The 18,314-nt window shown below is 52.8% G+C and overlaps 1 protein-coding gene across 1 annotated transcript in view; it reads right to left on the bottom strand.

Moving 5' to 3' along the window:
• Positions 1-4,267: 4,267 nt before the first annotated feature.
• ITPKB (inositol-trisphosphate 3-kinase B) overlaps positions 4,268-18,314 on the bottom strand; it is a 67,774-nt gene continuing 53,727 nt past the window's right edge. Inside the window, 4 exon segments of the mRNA XM_039570119.1 lie at positions 4,268-6,665; positions 9,308-9,379; positions 10,845-10,946; positions 16,029-16,233. Coding sequence (XP_039426053.1) covers positions 6,450-6,665; positions 9,308-9,379; positions 10,845-10,946; positions 16,029-16,233 — 595 coding nt within the window. The 3' untranslated portion in view covers positions 4,268-6,449.

Here is an 18,314-nt window from a genome sequence, read left to right on the forward strand (position 1 = left end):
AACAATGTTGTGCCTCTATTTCTCTTCGTGCTCTTTTGCCCCAGTGGTTTCAAGTCTTAGATTTCTGTCTTAGGGGAAGTGTGTTTGAACACCCTGGCACCAGGCAATGTGGAGAGGGGGGAGTTGGCCCAGAGGTCTGACATCATCAGTACACACCAAATAAAAGGTAGGAGGCACAAAGTCCCAACAAACAAAGCACCAGCCTCAAGCAGGTAGTGGAGCAGGGCCACAAGTGGGATGAGCTGCTGGGGCCCAAAATTTTTGCAGTTTCCTCCAGAGCTGTCCCCAGTGGGATTCACTTGTCAGCCTCCTCCATGGGCTTTCTCTTCTCAGTGGCACCAGCAGCAGCTCTTCTGTGCTCTCTGGCTGTTCCAGAGTGGAAGCACAGTTTCATCCTGGAGAGCAGCAGGAACTACCAAGACAGGTCCCCTAAGGGTGGGAAGAGATGTAGGGGTGGGAAGAGAACACCTGACAGTATAAAAGCAACAGCAGCCCCTGGGGCCACCCCCAGAGCAGTAAATCCCCACACAGAGCCTTCCTTGCTGGAGGCATCACTTGTGGTGGGTCAGGCACTGAGGTGCAGGACATGGCAGAACTGTGCCCACAGCCCCACTGTGGGGGGGAGAAGCGTGGTCCTGGGCATGGCAGGTCATCCCTGGGACCTCTGGGACTGCAGAAGCAGTGTGGCCACTTTCATGGACTTCAAACTACGTGGCAAAAGATGAATCAAACCAGCTGATACTACAGCAGGGCCCTCCCACTTCTCCCATTTCCCAGGAGTTTCTAAACTTTTATTTTTTACATTTCACATCAACAAGGAACTGGTATTTTTTCAAGGCCAGGGAAGTGAACAAAACGTGGACTCGAATGTGAGTGTGAGTGGGAAAGCTGTCTCCCGGGGGACAGGGGCTGGGGCTGCCAGGGGGCTCCAACCCTGGAGTGGCACAGGGAGAAGTGTTGCCCCAGCCTCTCACCCCAGAAGCACCCGGAGTCTATGCCCAGAAGTGAGATGTGGGCAGCACGAATCCTTCACCCCCTGCCCTGCTCAGGCTGGGTCCGGGACAGAGCCGCTGCTAGAAAGGGCGTTTATTAATTTTAGCGACCCGCGGAGCTCGTACTGAGAAAGCCAAGCCCCAAAAGTGCCGGGGGTGGAGGGAACGCCCCAAAGCAGCGGTGCCCGGGGAGCAGCAGGGCCTGGAGAGCATCCCGGGCAGCGCTGGGCTGCGGCCCCCTTCCCGCCGGGAAGCGCTGCCCGCGCCGCCGCCGGGGGCACATCGCCCTCTCCCGGCCCTCGGGAGAAGCGCCGGGAGCGCGCCCGGCCCCGGCACCCGGCTCCAGCTCCGGCACCCGGCTCCGGCACCCGGCTCCAGCTCCGGCACCCGGCCCCGGCACCCGGCCCCGGCACCCGGCTCCAGCTCCGGCACCCGGCTCCGGCACCCGGCCCCGGCACCCGGCTCCAGCTCCGGCACCCGGCCCCGGCACCCGGCTCCGGCCCCGGCACCCGGCTCCGACCCCGGCTCCGGCCCCGGCACCCGGCCCCGGCACCCGGCCCCGGCCCCGGCTCCGGCCCCGGCACCCGGCTCCGACCCCGGCTCCAGCTCCGGCACCCGGCTCCGGCCCACACGGGGCAGGGGGTGGGCGGCCGAGGGTCGGGGCTCGCTTCTTAAGGTGCGGCGGAAAGGGGTGCACAGCCCCCACCAAACGCGAGCCTGCCCCACCGAAGCCTGGAGGGTGTCCCGGCAGCATCCCCCCCATAGCACCTCCAAGCCAGCAGGACTCCGGAGGTGTCAGGCACATTCCCACGACGAAGTGGCTGAGGGAAAAGGCATCCCCAGGCTGATAAGCACCCTCCGCACTCAGATGCTTCTTGGCCATCCTGTCACCCGTGCCATGGTGTCCCCAAGTTCCCCCGGCCACACATCCCCTGCAGCAGCACACAGGCAGGAGTTTTCCCACCCTGGCAACCCCCTCACTCCTGCTTGCCCCCGGCCACACTGGGCAGGAGGACATGGGGGCCCTGGGTGAAACCCAAAGCAGCTGTTGCCAACTTTGAAGCTTCAGGCTGGGGGCTGCTCTGCATCATCCATGGCAGGGGTAAAATCTCCTCCTGAGGGGCTTCCAAAACACCACCAGCTTGTGAACAAACCCAAGCACACCATTTGACCCCTATCAGCCACCACAGCCAAGTGCTCCATTTTCAGAGGCTGGAACACCCAGCTGGCCCCCAGCACCCCCTGATTTATAGGAGGCTCATTTTGGGCAAGTAGTGCCTAATCAGATAATGATGAAGGAAAGGAGCTGTCCCCTCCCCACCTACAGCCTGAGCAGGCTGCCTTACACCCCCTGGCACCACTGGAGGTGCTGGGAGGCTCTGTTCTGAAAGAGTAAAGGTCTCAGCAAGGTCTAAAGTTTTCTCTGTTGCATTAATAACAAGTCCTGGCCTCTCTTCTCTATACTGAGTTTATGAAAAATTTAGTTTATTGATCCATAAGGTGGCAGGGAGCTCTGGGCTTTGCTTTGGGGGTGCAGTAAAGTCAGGTGGTGGGGGGGGGGCGAAGCCAGGCTCTTGCTGTGGCATGTGCCAATGGGGGCCTGCCCCTTCCCAACCCTCTGCATAAAACTTAGGGTCAGCAGACACCAGCACTCAGCCACAAGGGGTTTCTTTTCCTGACTTACTCCCTTTTCCTCTTGAAAGGAGTAAGATGAATGTGTTTTTACAAACAGACTGTGTGAATCTGCTTGTTGATTTGGCCAGGGACTTACAGACAGGGAAGTAATGGGAAAAACTGTCAGTTCTAGAACATGTTACCAATTGACACGGACTGCTGCTCAGCCAAGGCCATTTTAAATTCCTGAACCTAGAGAAGAAGAACAAAGACTTAATAGAATTACGAATGTTGTTCTGCTATACATAAAAACGGGGGGATGTGCATATAAGACGGGGACATGTGGTAGGCATATTGGGAAGTCTGTACCTTCCAAGTATCTCAGCCAATGGGGAAAGGAAGAGGGTGTTGCGGCCAGGAAATTAGGATAAAAAGGAGGCTGCATCCTCCAATAATTTGAGAGACCTCAGGGGAAATGCCCCATGGCCTCTCCCTTTATTTGAATAGTTACAGGACTCCTCTGTCTCCTTTCTGGACATGAACCTCTGGCATTGTGAATTTTTCTGCACACTCTCCACCACAATGTCATGGTGTTTCCTCAACTCTCAAAGGAGGTTTTCACAGAACAGGGCTCTTCACCCTCTGTTTTCGCCTTTGAGGGTGCAGCTGGGTACGTTTTGGAGGCTTTTGTTTTCCTCTGAAGGTAGGAAGAGGAAATACCAGAGAGACCCCAAAAACTGGACCTATAAGTAAAACAGGCAGTCAGCTCTGCCAGAGTGAGCTCAGCAGCCAGACAGGAAATGTGTTTGCTTTCCCACAGCCCAGGAGAGATCGCTGGTGCACAGGCAGCAGCCTCACATCCAGTGTCTGCCAGCTCTGCCTACAACCAAGGTTTCTAGCTTTCAAATTCCAGGCTGCAGGGATTCCCCTGCAGCTTGTTTTAGAGGACCTATGGTGAGCCAGGACTGGTCCCCAGGCCAGGCTGCTCCTGGTGGTCTGGGCACTAAATCTGGCTTTCCTATGGGGCAGCCCACCTGCCCCTCCTCAGCCACATCTGTGCCAGGACAGCTCCTGCTGTCCTGTGCTTGCACAGCCAACCAGGAGGGAAAGGAGCTGCCTTCAGGCTCTACAACCTGATTCCTCCTTCATTGCAGAAACAATCTGATGGTTTTTTTGTAGCCTTTGGTCCGAAGCACTCCCTCTGGCCCTGCCTATAGTGCAGCTGAGAGGGAGAGGAGCAGGCGGAGTGTTTGCTTGTGCCAAGCAGTTCTGATTCTCCTGGGCACTTTGGTATTCTCCAGTGCAGAAATCACAGGGTGGCATTCAGAAACCGCTCAGTGGGAGCCAAAAACATTCCAAAAAACTTGGAGCTACCTTCAGTGGCCTTCCCTGCAGAAGGGGGATGGAGAAATTCAGGCCTCTCTGGCAGGTCGCTCCCATGGAGCCTGGGCCCCCACAGCCCCAGTTCTGCTCTGCCCCTGCCCTGCTCCCTGCAGAGCCAGTTCCTGTTTGTCAGGATCTGTTCCCAGCACAGGGTCCTTCTCTACTCTCGCTTTTGTGCAGCACTGCTGGAGCCTGATTCCCCCCCAGTCATGGACATGAAAGGCTGTTGCAAGGCTGCCACAAGCTGCACAGGGGAGACACTGACTGCACACCAGGGGAATGCTTCCCATATGCCTTTATTTGCAATGTTACAGGACTATTTTACAGGCACTGTGCGTTGGTGTTCCAGAGCGGTTTGGATTTTTTTTCTGTATTACCCAATGACCGAGAGGGGTGGTGGGAGCAGGGAAAATCCCTCACAGCAACCGTTCCAGCCTCCGGGAAGGCATGAGACATCTGAGAGCAACAATCTGCTTCTTCCGAAGCCACGAAGCGAGGAATCTGGTTTATAAACAGGCTTAAAAAATAACGTACATATATAAGAGCAGCTCGAAGCTAAAGTACAGCGGTAAGTGGTACACAGCTACGCGTATCTGTTCACAGCCTTTCTCCAAAGCTGGAAAAAGGCATGGCTTAAAAACTAAAAACACAGTTTAAAAAAACCAGAAGGATTCCATGCATTAAATTGTAGTGTTTTGTGCAATTAAAATGGGATGAAAATAAATATAACTTAAAAAAAAAAAAAACCCAACCTTTTCCATGACACTAATGGAACAGAGTCAAGTCTATAAGGCACTTCCACATGGGCTATTCTAGAAAGCCTGGAGAGGAGCTAAAACAGTGCAACCATTTACAATGGCATCCGATGAGCGAAAGACACCTGTCTGGTGAGATACGAAGTGAGAAAAACCTTCGGAAACTTCAGTCCTTGGGAAAGATGCTTGGCTGCAGATGGCTTGGTGGCCAACTCCTCCTTATTGCTGCAAGGGAGGTCTCCCCCATCAAGGGTGCTGGACCCACCAAACTATGGCAGAGGGGCTCTGGAGCCCTGCTCCTGGGGCACGACACGGGACAGTGGGCTTGGGGATGGATGGAGCAGGCGAGGGGTGCGTGGCTGCCAAGCTCCTGCACCACCTCCGGTGCTACACGCTCCTCGATGTGAGGGCTCCCAGCCTCCCGCAGCCTCCCCTCCCCGCCCACCTCTCCAGGGATGACCTTTAGCGCGCCAGCCCTGCCGCCGCTTGGTTCAAATGTTCCAGGAAGTTAAAAAATAGCCTCCACCCTAAATAGGGAACTGGGTGTTTTCGCAGGAGCAGGGCCATCACACGGCCCCAGCAGGCAGGGGAGCAGTGCAGCCACAGGCAGCCAGCTCTGCGGAAAAAGGGGAAGGCACGGGGATGCCTGACCCCGACTCTGCTTTGCCAAAGGTGGCTGACCCAGGAGCTGCCTTGCTGCTGTAACCCTGCACCTGATGCAGATGGAAATTACGGAGATGCTCCAGACAGGAGGGTTGCCCTGGGCTAGCTGTGGGCATTGGTGGCACTACACACGTGCTCAGCTGCTGACAAAAAAGACTTATCAACCTGGATGGCTACTTTAGGTCTCATAGTAGTCCTTTATAAGCTATTTTTCCCAGCTAGGGAGGATTGGAGACCCCAGCTAAGGTAGGCTGGAAGCAGTTCCTAGCAGGGGAGCTGGGGCTTTAGAGAGGAGTCCAGTTTTACTCACCAGGGCACCCAGCACGGGGGATGTGGGTGGGAAGCACCCGGCCATGGGAAATACCTGTGCCTGACTACATGGCTCTGCAGCAGGAGGGAAACCCTCACCCTCCAGTGCCACTCAAAAATTACTGAGCAACCTCTACAGGATGTCTTGAACACAAATTAAAACCCAAATCTGCCTTTCTAGCCTCTCTGAAAAAACTTGGCGCAGCCAGCTACCTGGGCTGAAAGGTGCTGGCAAAGACAACTAAAGGGCTCCCACTACAGTGTCCTTCACCATCTCCACACCTCACTCACACTCTCTGGCTGCCAGAGGGTCCTGGGCATGACCACTAAGTGTTTTCAGGACAATCCCGGTGCAGGAGGAGGCTCCTTCCTCTGCCAGCCCTCTTAACATCACGCTGAGCAAGAGACAAGAGCACAATAGGCGAAGCATGCACTTGCCTAAGCAACCCCTCCTGGCCAGGGGCTGCTCCTGGCTGCCTGCTCCCACTGACTTTGCAAAGCCAAGGTTTCAAGTCCAGCTTTTGTTCGGGCAGGTTAGCTCTCTATTTACAAGGGGGGTGGGGGGGGGGGGAACAACCAAGACAACCTAAAAAAACCACAACAAAAACACATTAAATAGGGAGAGTATAGCTTTCAAATGGGGAGGGCGAGGGCTGGAAAGTGTCTTGTAGTGCAGTTCAGAAGAGTCAGTCGGGGGCAGGCTGGGGGTAGTGGCAGAGTCAGATGCGCGGCTTTAATGCAAGTCTTCGCTCTGGGACAACTCTGTCAGGATCTGAATGAGGTTGTCCAGCCCCCAGAGGTAGCCATCCTCTCTGTTCCCTTCCACCCAGGGCACGTTGTGCTGGAGAACTTGTCCCTCCGGCAGTGGGGTGGTTTTCCCAAAGTCAATCATCCAGACTTTGGCTTGTTCCTGCTTGTCGTGAATGAAGAGCAGAGAGCTCCCAATTACCTGTGGAGAGGTGAGACCAGTTAGTGGTGCTCCTGTTGCTCATTTTCAGCCCTCTTTGGGGCTTTCAGATACCTCCTCTCAGGCTGCATTTACAAGAGATGCTGCTGCAATTTCCTGCATGAGGATAAGCAAACTCTAGGTGCTGCTGGTTGTGTTTGCACATGCAAACGGGGCATTTGGACAAGCTGATTTGCTCATACAAATCCCAGGTCTTGGCAGAAGGAGAGGATCAGAAAAACATGGGCATGAAAGATAAGAGATGTCATTTTGGAAACTGAGCCAAGGTCCCTTAGGAAGGAATGAGATGAATTGTCTCAGCCTTCAGATGGGGATTTTTTCAAGGCTGGTTCTTTGTGATCAGCTTGTGCTCTTTGCACTCACCAATCCTGCAGGCACCACCACAGGGATGGGGACACTCCAAGTTACTTGCAATGTGCTGTCTCCTGCCTCAAACACCATCCAATCACACCCAGATTGCCCCTAGAACATCGTCCTGGTGCTTACAGCACTCTGGGGATGCAAGGTACAGAGCTGCATGCTCATGGATTTCCTTTTCCCTGAGTTCACTCAGCTACATTTGCTTTGAAGGCCTCGTTCATATCCTGACTGACCTTTGGGAAAATCCTGTAGCAAGCAGTGGCCTCAGCAAGCCCATGGAAGCCCACAGGTGCATTTGGGCCCTGACAGCAGGAGTCTCAAGGCCTGTTGCAGTGGGATGAGACCCCACAAGCCCAATGGTCACCGTGCACAGAGCAGAGAGAGGCTCAGCAGGTGGGTATCTCCAGCTAGGCATCCTGACCCATCCTGGCTCACAGTCCCAGCCAGGAGGACACCCAACAGCAGCTCTGCTGTGGCTTCCCAGTGCTTAGGAAATGTGTATCACTATCAGGCCAGCCACCATCGTGCTCTTCTGCTGAATCTGCTTCTCCAGTCAGAAGATTTTAGCAGCGGCTTCTACAGAAAAGCATCAGTGGGTGTGTTTCAGAGCTGTCCCAAATGAAAACTCCTTTCCAAACTCTCTCTGATGTGCATGAATTGGTGAATTACGAACTCACTTGCCCCTGTGTCACAAACAGGGACCTTGGTGACCAGAGTGCAAGGGCCACAGCAGAGGTGATGCAGTGCACTGAGAGCCACGAGTGCCCCTTATGATGTGCAGGTACATGGAAGAGAATCCAGCTGGTGTCAGCCCTCCAAAACAGCAGCACTAAATGTTACTGGGGACTCCCTCATCCGTGCTATCAGCAGGGCTTAGGCTGACGTTTGCCTTTAGACGAGGGTTTTGAACAGGATGCATGTACTGTTTGCAAAAGCTGTTATGAATTTACATTTTTCAGGAGACTTTTTCCTCCAGTGCGTTGGGAAAACATCCAAGGTCCAGAGATGCATATTATTTCCGAGAAATGCTTATCTTTAGCTCTCCTCCTGCTAACCTCTTACAGTCCTCTCTTGGCCGGACAGAGCATTCTAATTTTAAGGAAAAGCCTTTTGCTGACATTCTTCATTTGCCTTTCCTGGACTACCCAATTGACCTGCAGCTCCTTGGAGGAGCCCTGCTCAGCAAGGGCCCCATGGAGGGACACAGAGCCTGGCAGACCTTCTGCTGTGCTTCATCTCGAAGCGGGATGGGAAGTCAAAGCTGCTGCTTTTTAATTTTTAAGGAGTGGAAACTTCTTTCAAACCCTCTTTGAAAGGCTTCTTTGTTTCTGTGTTTTCAAATGAAACCCTGGCACTGGGTTTCAGGGAGAATTCTGTTTCCTGTGTTGAGCTGACCTGAAACCCTCAGTTTTGACATTTCCCTTCCAACTGCTTTCCAGGCGCTGCCACCAGGAGGCACAGCCCCATCTGCCTCTGGATCCCGGCAGGGCCCTCCGTGTGTGCCGGGGCTGAGGTGTCTCCTGTGCCTCTGGATGAGGGACAGTGGACTCTTGGAGCTCTGGCTCCCGAGCCCTGGGAGTCAAAGGTTCCTATGAGGCTCTTGTTGCTACACAACACGTGACAAGGACACGCACTCCCATGTTTTGTTAAGTAGATGCAATAGCAAAATTACTGCACTAAATTGTGGAGCATTTCAGTTCCTGAAATGGCCAAAAAAGGTAGCATTCCCTCCTTGTTTTCACATCAGCACTGAATCTTCGCTATAGAAAATGTTGCTATCATGGGCAGTCATTTCTGTAGGAAAGTCCTTTGAAAGGAAGAGTTCATACTGAAGTGCTCCAACCAGCTCAGGAAAGGCAGGTTTGGGGTATCTGCAATTTATGGCTCTGTTGAAGCCTTGTTTGATCATGTGGAGCAACTGGCAGCCAAATGATACCTGACATGCATTCAAACAGACATTTCTCCTGAGAAAACCCCTGTGCTTTTACACTAGGGAATTTTCCCTGTCATAAACAGCCTGAGTTCCTCCTAGATCTTTTAATCTGTTTAAACATTGGCTTTCAGTAGATTTGAGCCCATGTCAGACACATAAACATTGTATGTTACCATCTGTATTTGCACATAAGTATTAGATACACATATGAAAACACAGATATATATGCACATAAGAATAAAACAGCCTCTGACTTTGACTTCTCTCCTTGGACAAGCTGAGATTAAACAGTTTTCCTCTCCAGGCAGATCTATCTAAACACCAGTATTACCTCGTGGCACTTGAAGAACGGGGATGTCTCCAGGGTAGCGCGGATACCCTTCAACCGGTTAAGATAACTGTTCTGGAATTACAAAAAAAAAAACCAAATCCAAGCCATCAGTGCTGCAGGAAACCTACATAAAAACTACAGCATTGGGGCAGACAGGGAAGTCACCCCTGCTCCCAGCATGGTCTCCATGATACCATGTTCGCATGGAGAGACGCCGAGGGTGTTCCTCCGACGCCCTGCACCAGCATCCTCCCACAGACCTCTCCCTTTGGAGAGTGTCCCCTCTGTTTTACCATCCACTTATGCTTTTGGCTTCTACAGCACCCTGTGAGCTCCCATGGCTTTCAAAACTTAGTGAAAGGATTTGCTTTCTGCAGAGTGTCCCTGCTGCATCCATGGAGGGAACACCTCATTCAGCAGCTGCTACTTTTTCCTCTCCCCTGCACTCTCTTAATAGATCAACTCTTCACTTCATCTGTAAATTTAGTACTCAGTCAGTCACACACCACGAGACACTTCTGCAACTCTGTTATCAGCACTTTTGTAAAGTTAGTCCTGTAGGAGGAAGGGCTTTCACGATGGCCAGCACAAAGGTCAAGACCCACCAGCCTGTTTGAGCATCCCTGCAAATTGCTGGAAGGCACTGAAGAGTCTCAGGGGGCTCCACTGATTTTGGGGTTTAGATAGAAGAATTAAGCACAGGAACACACATACACACAGCAGGTATCTGGGCACTGTAACACACTTGCAAGAGGACAGGTGGGGGTCACTGGATTAAAATGCTCTGGCCAAGGAGCCCCATCCAGAGGCAAGGCATGATGTGGGCTCCAAGTTCTTTGGGGATAAAATGTAGCCAGGCTACTTCATCTTCAGATCCAGGAATAATCCCTGGGTAACTCGTGAAAGCAAGCATGCCAGTTTGAAGGAGGCAGTGCCAAAGGCCACTCCCGCTGGAGCCTTGCGTTTGGAGACTTTATACAGTACAGCTTAAAATGGGAGTGCTTTGTCAAATAGGTTATTTGACACAGTTGGTGTAAATTGTTTACAGCCAGATCTCTTATTCTCCTGGCAACTTAGAGAAGCTTGGAAAATGCTGGCTGTGGCTTGCCCATGTGAAGCGTGCCTGGCACAGGGCCACCCTTCTGCAAGGCCAGGCACAGGCAGCCCACCCTGCCAGGCTGGGAGCCCCCACCACTCATACTGGGGTACAGAGTGGGCTCAGGGGTGACCACCAGCCCAGGGATGAGGGACAGAGCATGGCTGTGACTCCTCAGTGGGTTTGGGGAGCCAATCCTGGAGATCTTCAGCAGACTCAGACTCTGGTCAAGCAGTGCTGCTGCAGCCAAGTCCCCTCCCAGCTCTCCACTGCTTTCCCTTCACCCTGCACCCTGCACGGTGTTTCTTTTCAACATTTCTCAAGCTTTTTTATGAGAGATTGCTCAGGCTTCACCCCTGCAGTGCAGGGACCTGATGTGCTGAGGCCAGGCTCCACAGGAAATGCTCTCTCCAGGCAGTCCCCCGAACATCCCCCACTCACCAAAACGTTCCTGTTTCCTCTGGTGAACTCGCTGAAGGCCTCCATTACTTGTTCCTTTGTCCGTGTCTTCTTGAAGTCCCGGTTCACAGTGCCGTCCTCTTTCTTGAAAAGAAGGGACAGTGGTGAGTGAGATGGGGAGGAAGGGAGTTGGGGCAGGAGTAATGTTTCTGCAGCCACGCATGCTGCCGAGTAGGATGTGACCAGCATTTTTGGCAGCTGAAGGATCTGCCTGTGGAGCAGGGGTGAGCAAAGGCAGCGGGTCTCTGCTTGCACATCCCAAGGTATCCCACAGCCCTGATGCATTGACCTCTACTGCAAATGGAACTCCCCATCATCAAACACTTGCCAAGGTCGCTGGCAATGTGGACAAACTCTCTCTCACAGACCTAGTGCTTGCTGCTAACAGAGGCTGGAGACTACCTGTTTCTGGTGTTTCTGTGTCCAAATGGCTTCCCATGGCTGCTGTGGCTGAGCATGGCACTGACACCAGCCCTGGACTGTCTCCCTGGCTTGGGGAGAACAGTGGAGCATGATCACGATGGGACAGAACTGAGTGTGGATGGAAACAACATCTTGGGAGCAGGCACAAAACCCCTCCATGAGAAACCCTCCATGGACCATTGCAGCAAGGAGCAAGCCCCATGGCTGCCTGGCCTCACTGGTCCTTTGCTAGTCCATGGATCACAGACCCTCCAAGGCAGCAGCCTGGCACCGAGATGCAGCGAGCAACCTTGTGCTCTCCTCTGCCTATTCCCCAGAGGCACATCCATCCTTGGCCTGCCATGGGTATGGCATGGCTTGTCCACTGCAGGGATGACACTCAGCCCTGGCCCAGAGGCTCCTGTCCGAACCTCTGGGCAGCTTTGTAGGTCTCTCCCCATTTCCCTGGTCCTTCTGGGGCTCTGATTTTTACATCAACTCGTTTCATTGTCCAGAGGGGCTGTGGGACAGGCAGGCAGATCTCACTTCCTGGATACAAGGGCTATTTTAAACCACACTTGCTTGTGCTCACAGCTCCATTGCAGGGCTCCATCCCACTGCTCCAGACAACTCGTTTGCACACAATAGAGTGAAGGGACAGGGGCCAAAAGACATCCTGTGGGCTGGGGAAGATGAAGGATGAAGGAGCAGAGTAGAGGCTGGGGGAGGAAGAAGGCACAATGAAATCACCTGCCCTGGAGGTTTGAGACCCATCCAGGGAAGTGCCCCAGCAGAGGGCAATGTGCATCCCCCTGGACAGGGGGCTTGCTGTGGGCATGGCAGCCAGTCCAACTTGGGGGAAGGTCGAGTGCCCAAGGCGAGCCCACCAGCAACCAACACCTGAAGTGCAGTTTGGGATGAATCACACAGCACACTTCAGCTTCCAGCTTGTGTTTTGTGTAAGCATTAACAAAGGTGGTAACAAAAGCAACATACAAAAGAAAACCTCCAGGAAAACCATTGTTTCTAGAGATTGCAACCACTGCATCCAGCTCCAAATTACCCTGGACTCAGGCTGACCATTGTGCTGCCACAGGGTGTAAAAGCAATGCTCAGGGCTGGCAGAGTGTGTATTGGCAGGGGTCAGGGACAACCTTTTCACTGGAGACTCCGTGCTGCTGATGGACCACACAGAGCTGGGATCTCTGCTTTCAGCTGTGACCTCGCTGAGGATGCTCCGGTGGCACGTGTATGATGCACAGGGGAAGGGCTCTTTGCTGCTATACGTCCCTCATATGAGCCCTGACGTGGCAGCTCAGAAATCAACCCAACCCTCTCCCAGAGGGACAATTGATATCAATCTGGAGAAGAGCCACAGCACTACTTTCACGTGTAAAGAGCACAACTTTCCACAAAGCATCCAAGAAAGGAGATGGACTTCTAAGTGCTCCTAAAAATAAATGAGAATCACAGATGGCCTTTCAGATAAGGCAATCTCAGCTTCAGGAAAGCCAAGCAGCCTATCCGTAGTGCTGCTCCCAGCATTACCCGCCTCCCGCAGTTTCCTTGCCCAGCCAGAGGTTGCTGCCATGAGGCTGACAACTGCCATGACATTCACAGGTGTCTGAGCCCCGAGGGGGCTGCCTTCCACACAGAAGAAATGTGAGGGGGGCTGATAAGGGCTATCACAACCTCCGCCCCACCAGCGATTCCAGCTCGTGCTGGCGTCACTGGGGCAGGGTTGGGGTCAGCCAGATCCACCTCCAGCACTGCGCCTGGCCTTGGATGGGGCTTGTGAGCTGCCTGGCTTGGCAAAGTTACGTGGAGGCTTTCCAGGCTGGTTTGGTGACCCTGCAAACATTCCAGCCCTGGGGAATGCCATCCCACCGTGGCCTTGCTGCAGGCAGTGGTGAGTAATACTCAGACCAGAGCAGCAGCTCAAGAGTGTCACTTCTTACAGTGAGCCCCAGCAAGTTTCAGCTGGGCCACCAGGGATCACTTGTGTTACTTTCAGCATGGAAATTTTATTAATAGCTACTGTTTCCAACAGGTTCAAGCTATTCCAGAAAGTTAGATGAATGTCATTATCTCCTTTTGCAGAGGAAAATTTCCGTTTTAAAGAGGAAGAACTGGATCCTCAAGGCCACGTGGGAGAGGGAGAGCTCAGCCAGGAAAAGGTTTCTATCCTCATGCCCAACCCTGAGCTGCCTGTTCACCTTACCTGCCCATGCTATCCAAAACGCTACCGCTGCTCCTCTCCTTCCTATGACCCCTTCCCACTTGCCCAGGGTCAAATCCTGTCCTTCCCTTGCACTTCTCAGTACTCTCCTCTAGCAGCCTCCAGCTGTGAGCGAGGGGTAGGGCAGATTCACCGCTGCTCCTCACAGGGAAGCACCCGCAGCAAGAAATCAAACTTGGGGAGACAGCCAGGGCACCGAAGGCACTTATCCCTAACACAGAAACTCAATCCCAGAAACAGGGAGAACAACAGGGATACAGCATAGCATGACCAGCCCTGTTGGAAAAGAAGCCAGCTGTGAAACAGCATGAACTGCTAATGCTTTAGCTTAGGGGAAAATAACCTAGAAGCTGAGGGATTCAAGGAGAATTACAGTAATTAAAGCCTTGATCAAATTAGTCAGCCCCCCAGCAGCAGCAGCAGGAATACTGCTGGAGGCCAGCACTTCTCAACATTTTTCAATTAAAGGGCTGCTTCACCTCTTTGAAAAAAAAATCCACTGCTCAGATCAGACAGCAACTCGTTCATGGTCGGCTAAGCAGAGGTGCAATCTCGTAACTCCTTTATGACTTTTATTTCCCTCCATGGTGTTTTTTGGCCACCCTGGGAACATGATTGGGTTTTGGGTTTGTTTTTTTTCATATATTTTAATTTAAAGTGCCTCACATATGACCTGCTCTTGTGGTAAAGCCTCCTAAACGTTCCCAGACTGAGAAGCACCACTGGAGGCCAAGGATATATCATGTTGGACTATAAATAGACAGATATTTCTGATTACACCAAGAAAGCAGGGAGAAGAAGCAGTGCATGGGAGCTTTGGTCCCAACTGGTACACCCCTTTTTTATACAGCCTCAGTTTTATAAATAGCAAAACAGCAGCAATGAGAAGTAGGCATGGGGTTGTCCCAGGCTGGAGCAGCTCACAGTGTGCTTATGGGCATCCACAGCAGGAAAGGGTCTTTGGGAGACCTGGGAAATCAGGGAAGAGCTGCACGAGCAGGCAAGTGCCCTGACCCAATGGAGGGACTGCAGAAAGCTGTTGGGGGGAGCATGGCTGGCACTGTCCCAGGCAAAGGCATGGGACGGGCAGAGGTGCCTCGCACTGCTTGCCAGGAAACTCTTGAAGGGGCTCAGCCCAAGAGCTGCTCCTGGGGTTTCTGAGAGGGGTTGAGTTAGAGATAAATGCACTGTATCCTGCTGGCCATGAAAGAGCTGAATGAAGAAGGTGCAACACGCACAGAGGAAGAGAAAACTCCCTTCTGTGGGTGGTTAGAGCAGCAGCTCTGAGTGACCCCCTTCTGCTGACCTTTTAAACCCACAGTCTAACACCTGCATTTGTTTGCTGCTGAGGTGAAGGGAAACACTGCCAGGGAACTCTACAAAATCTGGTGTGAGGGCTTTATCAGCGAACAGCTTCATTTGTTTTAAAACTATCATTTTGACACCACTATCTTCAGGAAGGAGGTTAGGCTACAGAAACCTGGATGGGCACTCTGGAAGAATCCTGCCCAGCTCAGAGAGAAAAACGATCTGTGACCAAGAGAAAGAAACTCCTCCAACCAAGACACATGAAGAAATTGAGCCATCGTTTCCACTAAGAGCAAGTGGCTGCCCTGAGCTACTGCCTGAGCCCTCAGCAGCACCCCAAGCCTGAATTACTGCAAGCACAACTTGACAGAGCTCCCTGTGGCTGCCAAGCCAACACCATGCCCAGGCATGCGATGAAACCCTTGGCTCAAGTGTGGTATTACCTTTAATTCATGCTGGCTGGCTATCAAAAGGCAGAGGCCATTGCTAATGTTCATGCAAGCAGTATCACTAATACTCTGTGGTTACAGACCTAACTTTGTTCAAGTGCCACCCCAGACACCCTTCTCACAGCAAAGTCTGCTTGGAGAAAATCTCCTGGGCTGGCTCATCTACTGGGGACACAACAGCATCCCAGCTGATGCCTTCAAAAACGTGAGCGCCGCTCTGAGCAAGAGCAGTCAGCAGGTTACACGTGCATGCAGGTGCTGACAGAAAGTGCAGCTGTGTGTGTTTGTCCCATTTCATAGGGCTCAGCTGCTGAATTTTCCTGGACAGGCAAGTAAACACATCCTCCTTACTGGCTGTGGCTAAGCTCACAGCTCCAACTGCAGATCGGCACACGTTCAAGCTGGGATTTGGATTAATGGCTCGGCCCAGAGGCAAAGCAGTATTGAAAGCAAACAACTAAACTGAGTCTTCAAGCTGGAGGATGGCACTTTGTATTTTGCAGTGAAGGAGATCAACCAAGCAGCTGACGTAATGAGATTATGTCTAAAACTGTCCTTTTGCAGGGCTGCCCTGAGCTCAGCTGTGCTTTCAGAAGAGCAGCAGTGCCCTGGGTGAGGTGCCTGGGTGGTGGTTGGGCTGCAGGGGCTGGGGATGACCAGATGTTACCCAGTCTCACCATCAGCCTGCTGCATGTGTACCTCTGTGAGTTTGGCTAGCGAGCACTCCCAGCAGCTGATCCCCTGAGCTGCACAGCTGGCCACACTCACCTTTATCCCCTCGATCCTGAAGCCCAGTGTGGCCGTGGAGCTGATGGTCTCCCTCCACTGCATGTAGCGGGGCTTGGTCACTGCCCGCAGCACGTTCTCCTCCTCGGTGGGGGCATCGGGGTCCACCTCAATCATCTTCTGGTACATGTCCTTCCTCAGGCTCGGCTTCTTCCGGGCCTTTATCAGCTCCTCCTCCAAGTATGTTCTGCAAGGAGTGAGGGGGTGATGAGCAGGGCCACCACACAAGGTTCCATATACCCACAGACAGCCCTTGCCCCAGAAATCAGGCTGATCCAGGAGAGCTGATCCCTAAGGAGTAGTGCAGCACAGGAAATAGCAGAGCAAGCCTCATTGGAGGTGAATTGATCCTGATTTAATTATCACTCCATCATCAACACTCGATATCTTTTCAGTTCATTAAGGAACCACAACCAGTGTGGCAGTAACAAGGGAAATTATTTCTCACAGGTGCTCATGACCTTGCTGCTGCCACACTGGCAGCCTTCTGCTGCCACCCTTTGTTTTGAGGAGCCCATCCCATAATGTTCAGGAAACCTGAGCTCTCACAAGCTAAACATGGCTTTCAATGTGTGCCCAGGAAACTGTGAACATGCTCTGGGACCCAGCTGAATTGAAGGCAAGAGGGAGGTTACTATGTCCTGTCCTTCAGCATTAGCTGCTGCTCCCTCTGAGGGTCAGCCAAAGCTGCTCCTGTGCCTCTCCTGTGCTTTTCTGTCACCTCACTCTGTGCACCATGAGAGCTCTGCCTCACCATCTGCTAAACAGGGTGTTTTCACACAGGGCTGTTCCACTGACGGTCATGATTTTGCCCAGTATACGTCTGCTTCAAGTGGACTATCTAGCAAAAACTTTCTCTACAAGAGGAAGCAGAGGAAGGGAGGCAATCTTGGCCAAGTGCTTACCACTACCCCAGGACCACAGGATGCAGCCAGGATGGGGAATGGGGAATGGGGGAAGGAGGATGGAAGGTACAGAGGAGTGTGCAAAGACCTTGGTTTTATCCATCCTTCAGAGAAGCACCCCTCTGTGCCAGAGCACAGCGGTGCAAAAGTTCTACACTCTGGCATGCATAAAACCATCATCCACAAAGTAACACTTCCTGCAGCAATAGTAAACACCCACAGAATTCCTCTTGCAGCTCCCAAATCTACCTTGGCTCAGCCTGGAAAGTGCCCAGACTCTCCTCAAACAACCCACCAGGTTGGGTGAGATGTCCCAGCCAAACAACACAGGAATGATCCTATCTGTCACTGTTCTACACCTCCCAATAGCCATGCCCAGCCCTGCAGAGGGACAGTGCGCTCTGCCCATGTCCCTTGTGCCAAAATCCCAGCACTGAGTGTGTGGTTCACCTCCAGAACCAAGCAAAACACACAGGGAGGGTGTTGTGCGGACTCGGTGGGACAGTGTTCCTGAGACCCACAGGCTTAGCAAGGCAAACTGGTGCCTTTGCTTAGGGCAGACATCCCCAGGCCATCAGCCCCTTTGAAAAATCCTGTAGGTAAAAGCAATGAAAGTCTTCGGCTGAGATCTCCAAACCCATGATTTTGGGGCAGACGGAATAGAACAGCAGGATAAAGTAGCAGCATGCTAGAAGTGCTGCTCACACTGCTCAGAGAGCTGGAATTCCTTCTGATCAGAATGACAGATCATCTATGTCTGTGTATCCTCCCCATGGCCTCAGGCTCATGCCATCACCAAGGCTTAAGAAAGACAATGTTTTGTTTAGGAGTGAGTATGGTAGGCTGCCACGTCCCAAAGCCAGGTTGGCATGAATAACCAAACCTGTATCTGCCTGGCAGCAGGCTGCTGGCTCAGAGGACAGGTTTAACAGCCCTGAGGTTCAGATTATTTGCTTGGCCATGGGGATGCCCCATTCCACAGCATTAACTCCCTTCATCCTCTCTCACCAGCTCCTCCCACAGCACCATCTTATTTCAGGATGACGATGCCCAGCATTTGCCCCCTTGCCTGAGCTCCAAATCCCCAAGTGCACAAATCACCTTACATGTGATCTGTGCATGGGAGGCTTTCTTCCTCCCAGAGACAGCCACAGGAGCACCTGGGAAGCCTGTCCAGCAGCTCTTCTTCTGGTGGCTGCTGTCTGGGTCCAGAGTGGGTCCTGTTTCCTTCCCACAGCAGCCTGCGTGTGCCAGCCGGGGCCACATGGCTGCGCCGGGCCCTCTGCCCTTCCCTCCACCCCTCCGGTGGAAAGTATTCCCCGCCTCTTCCCTGCCGACAGCCCGGCACGCCAGTTCGAGTTTC

This window comes from Corvus cornix, chromosome 3 (genome assembly GCF_000738735.6).
Source record: "Corvus cornix cornix isolate S_Up_H32 chromosome 3, ASM73873v5, whole genome shotgun sequence".
Taxonomy (NCBI): Eukaryota; Metazoa; Chordata; class Aves; order Passeriformes; family Corvidae; genus Corvus; species Corvus cornix.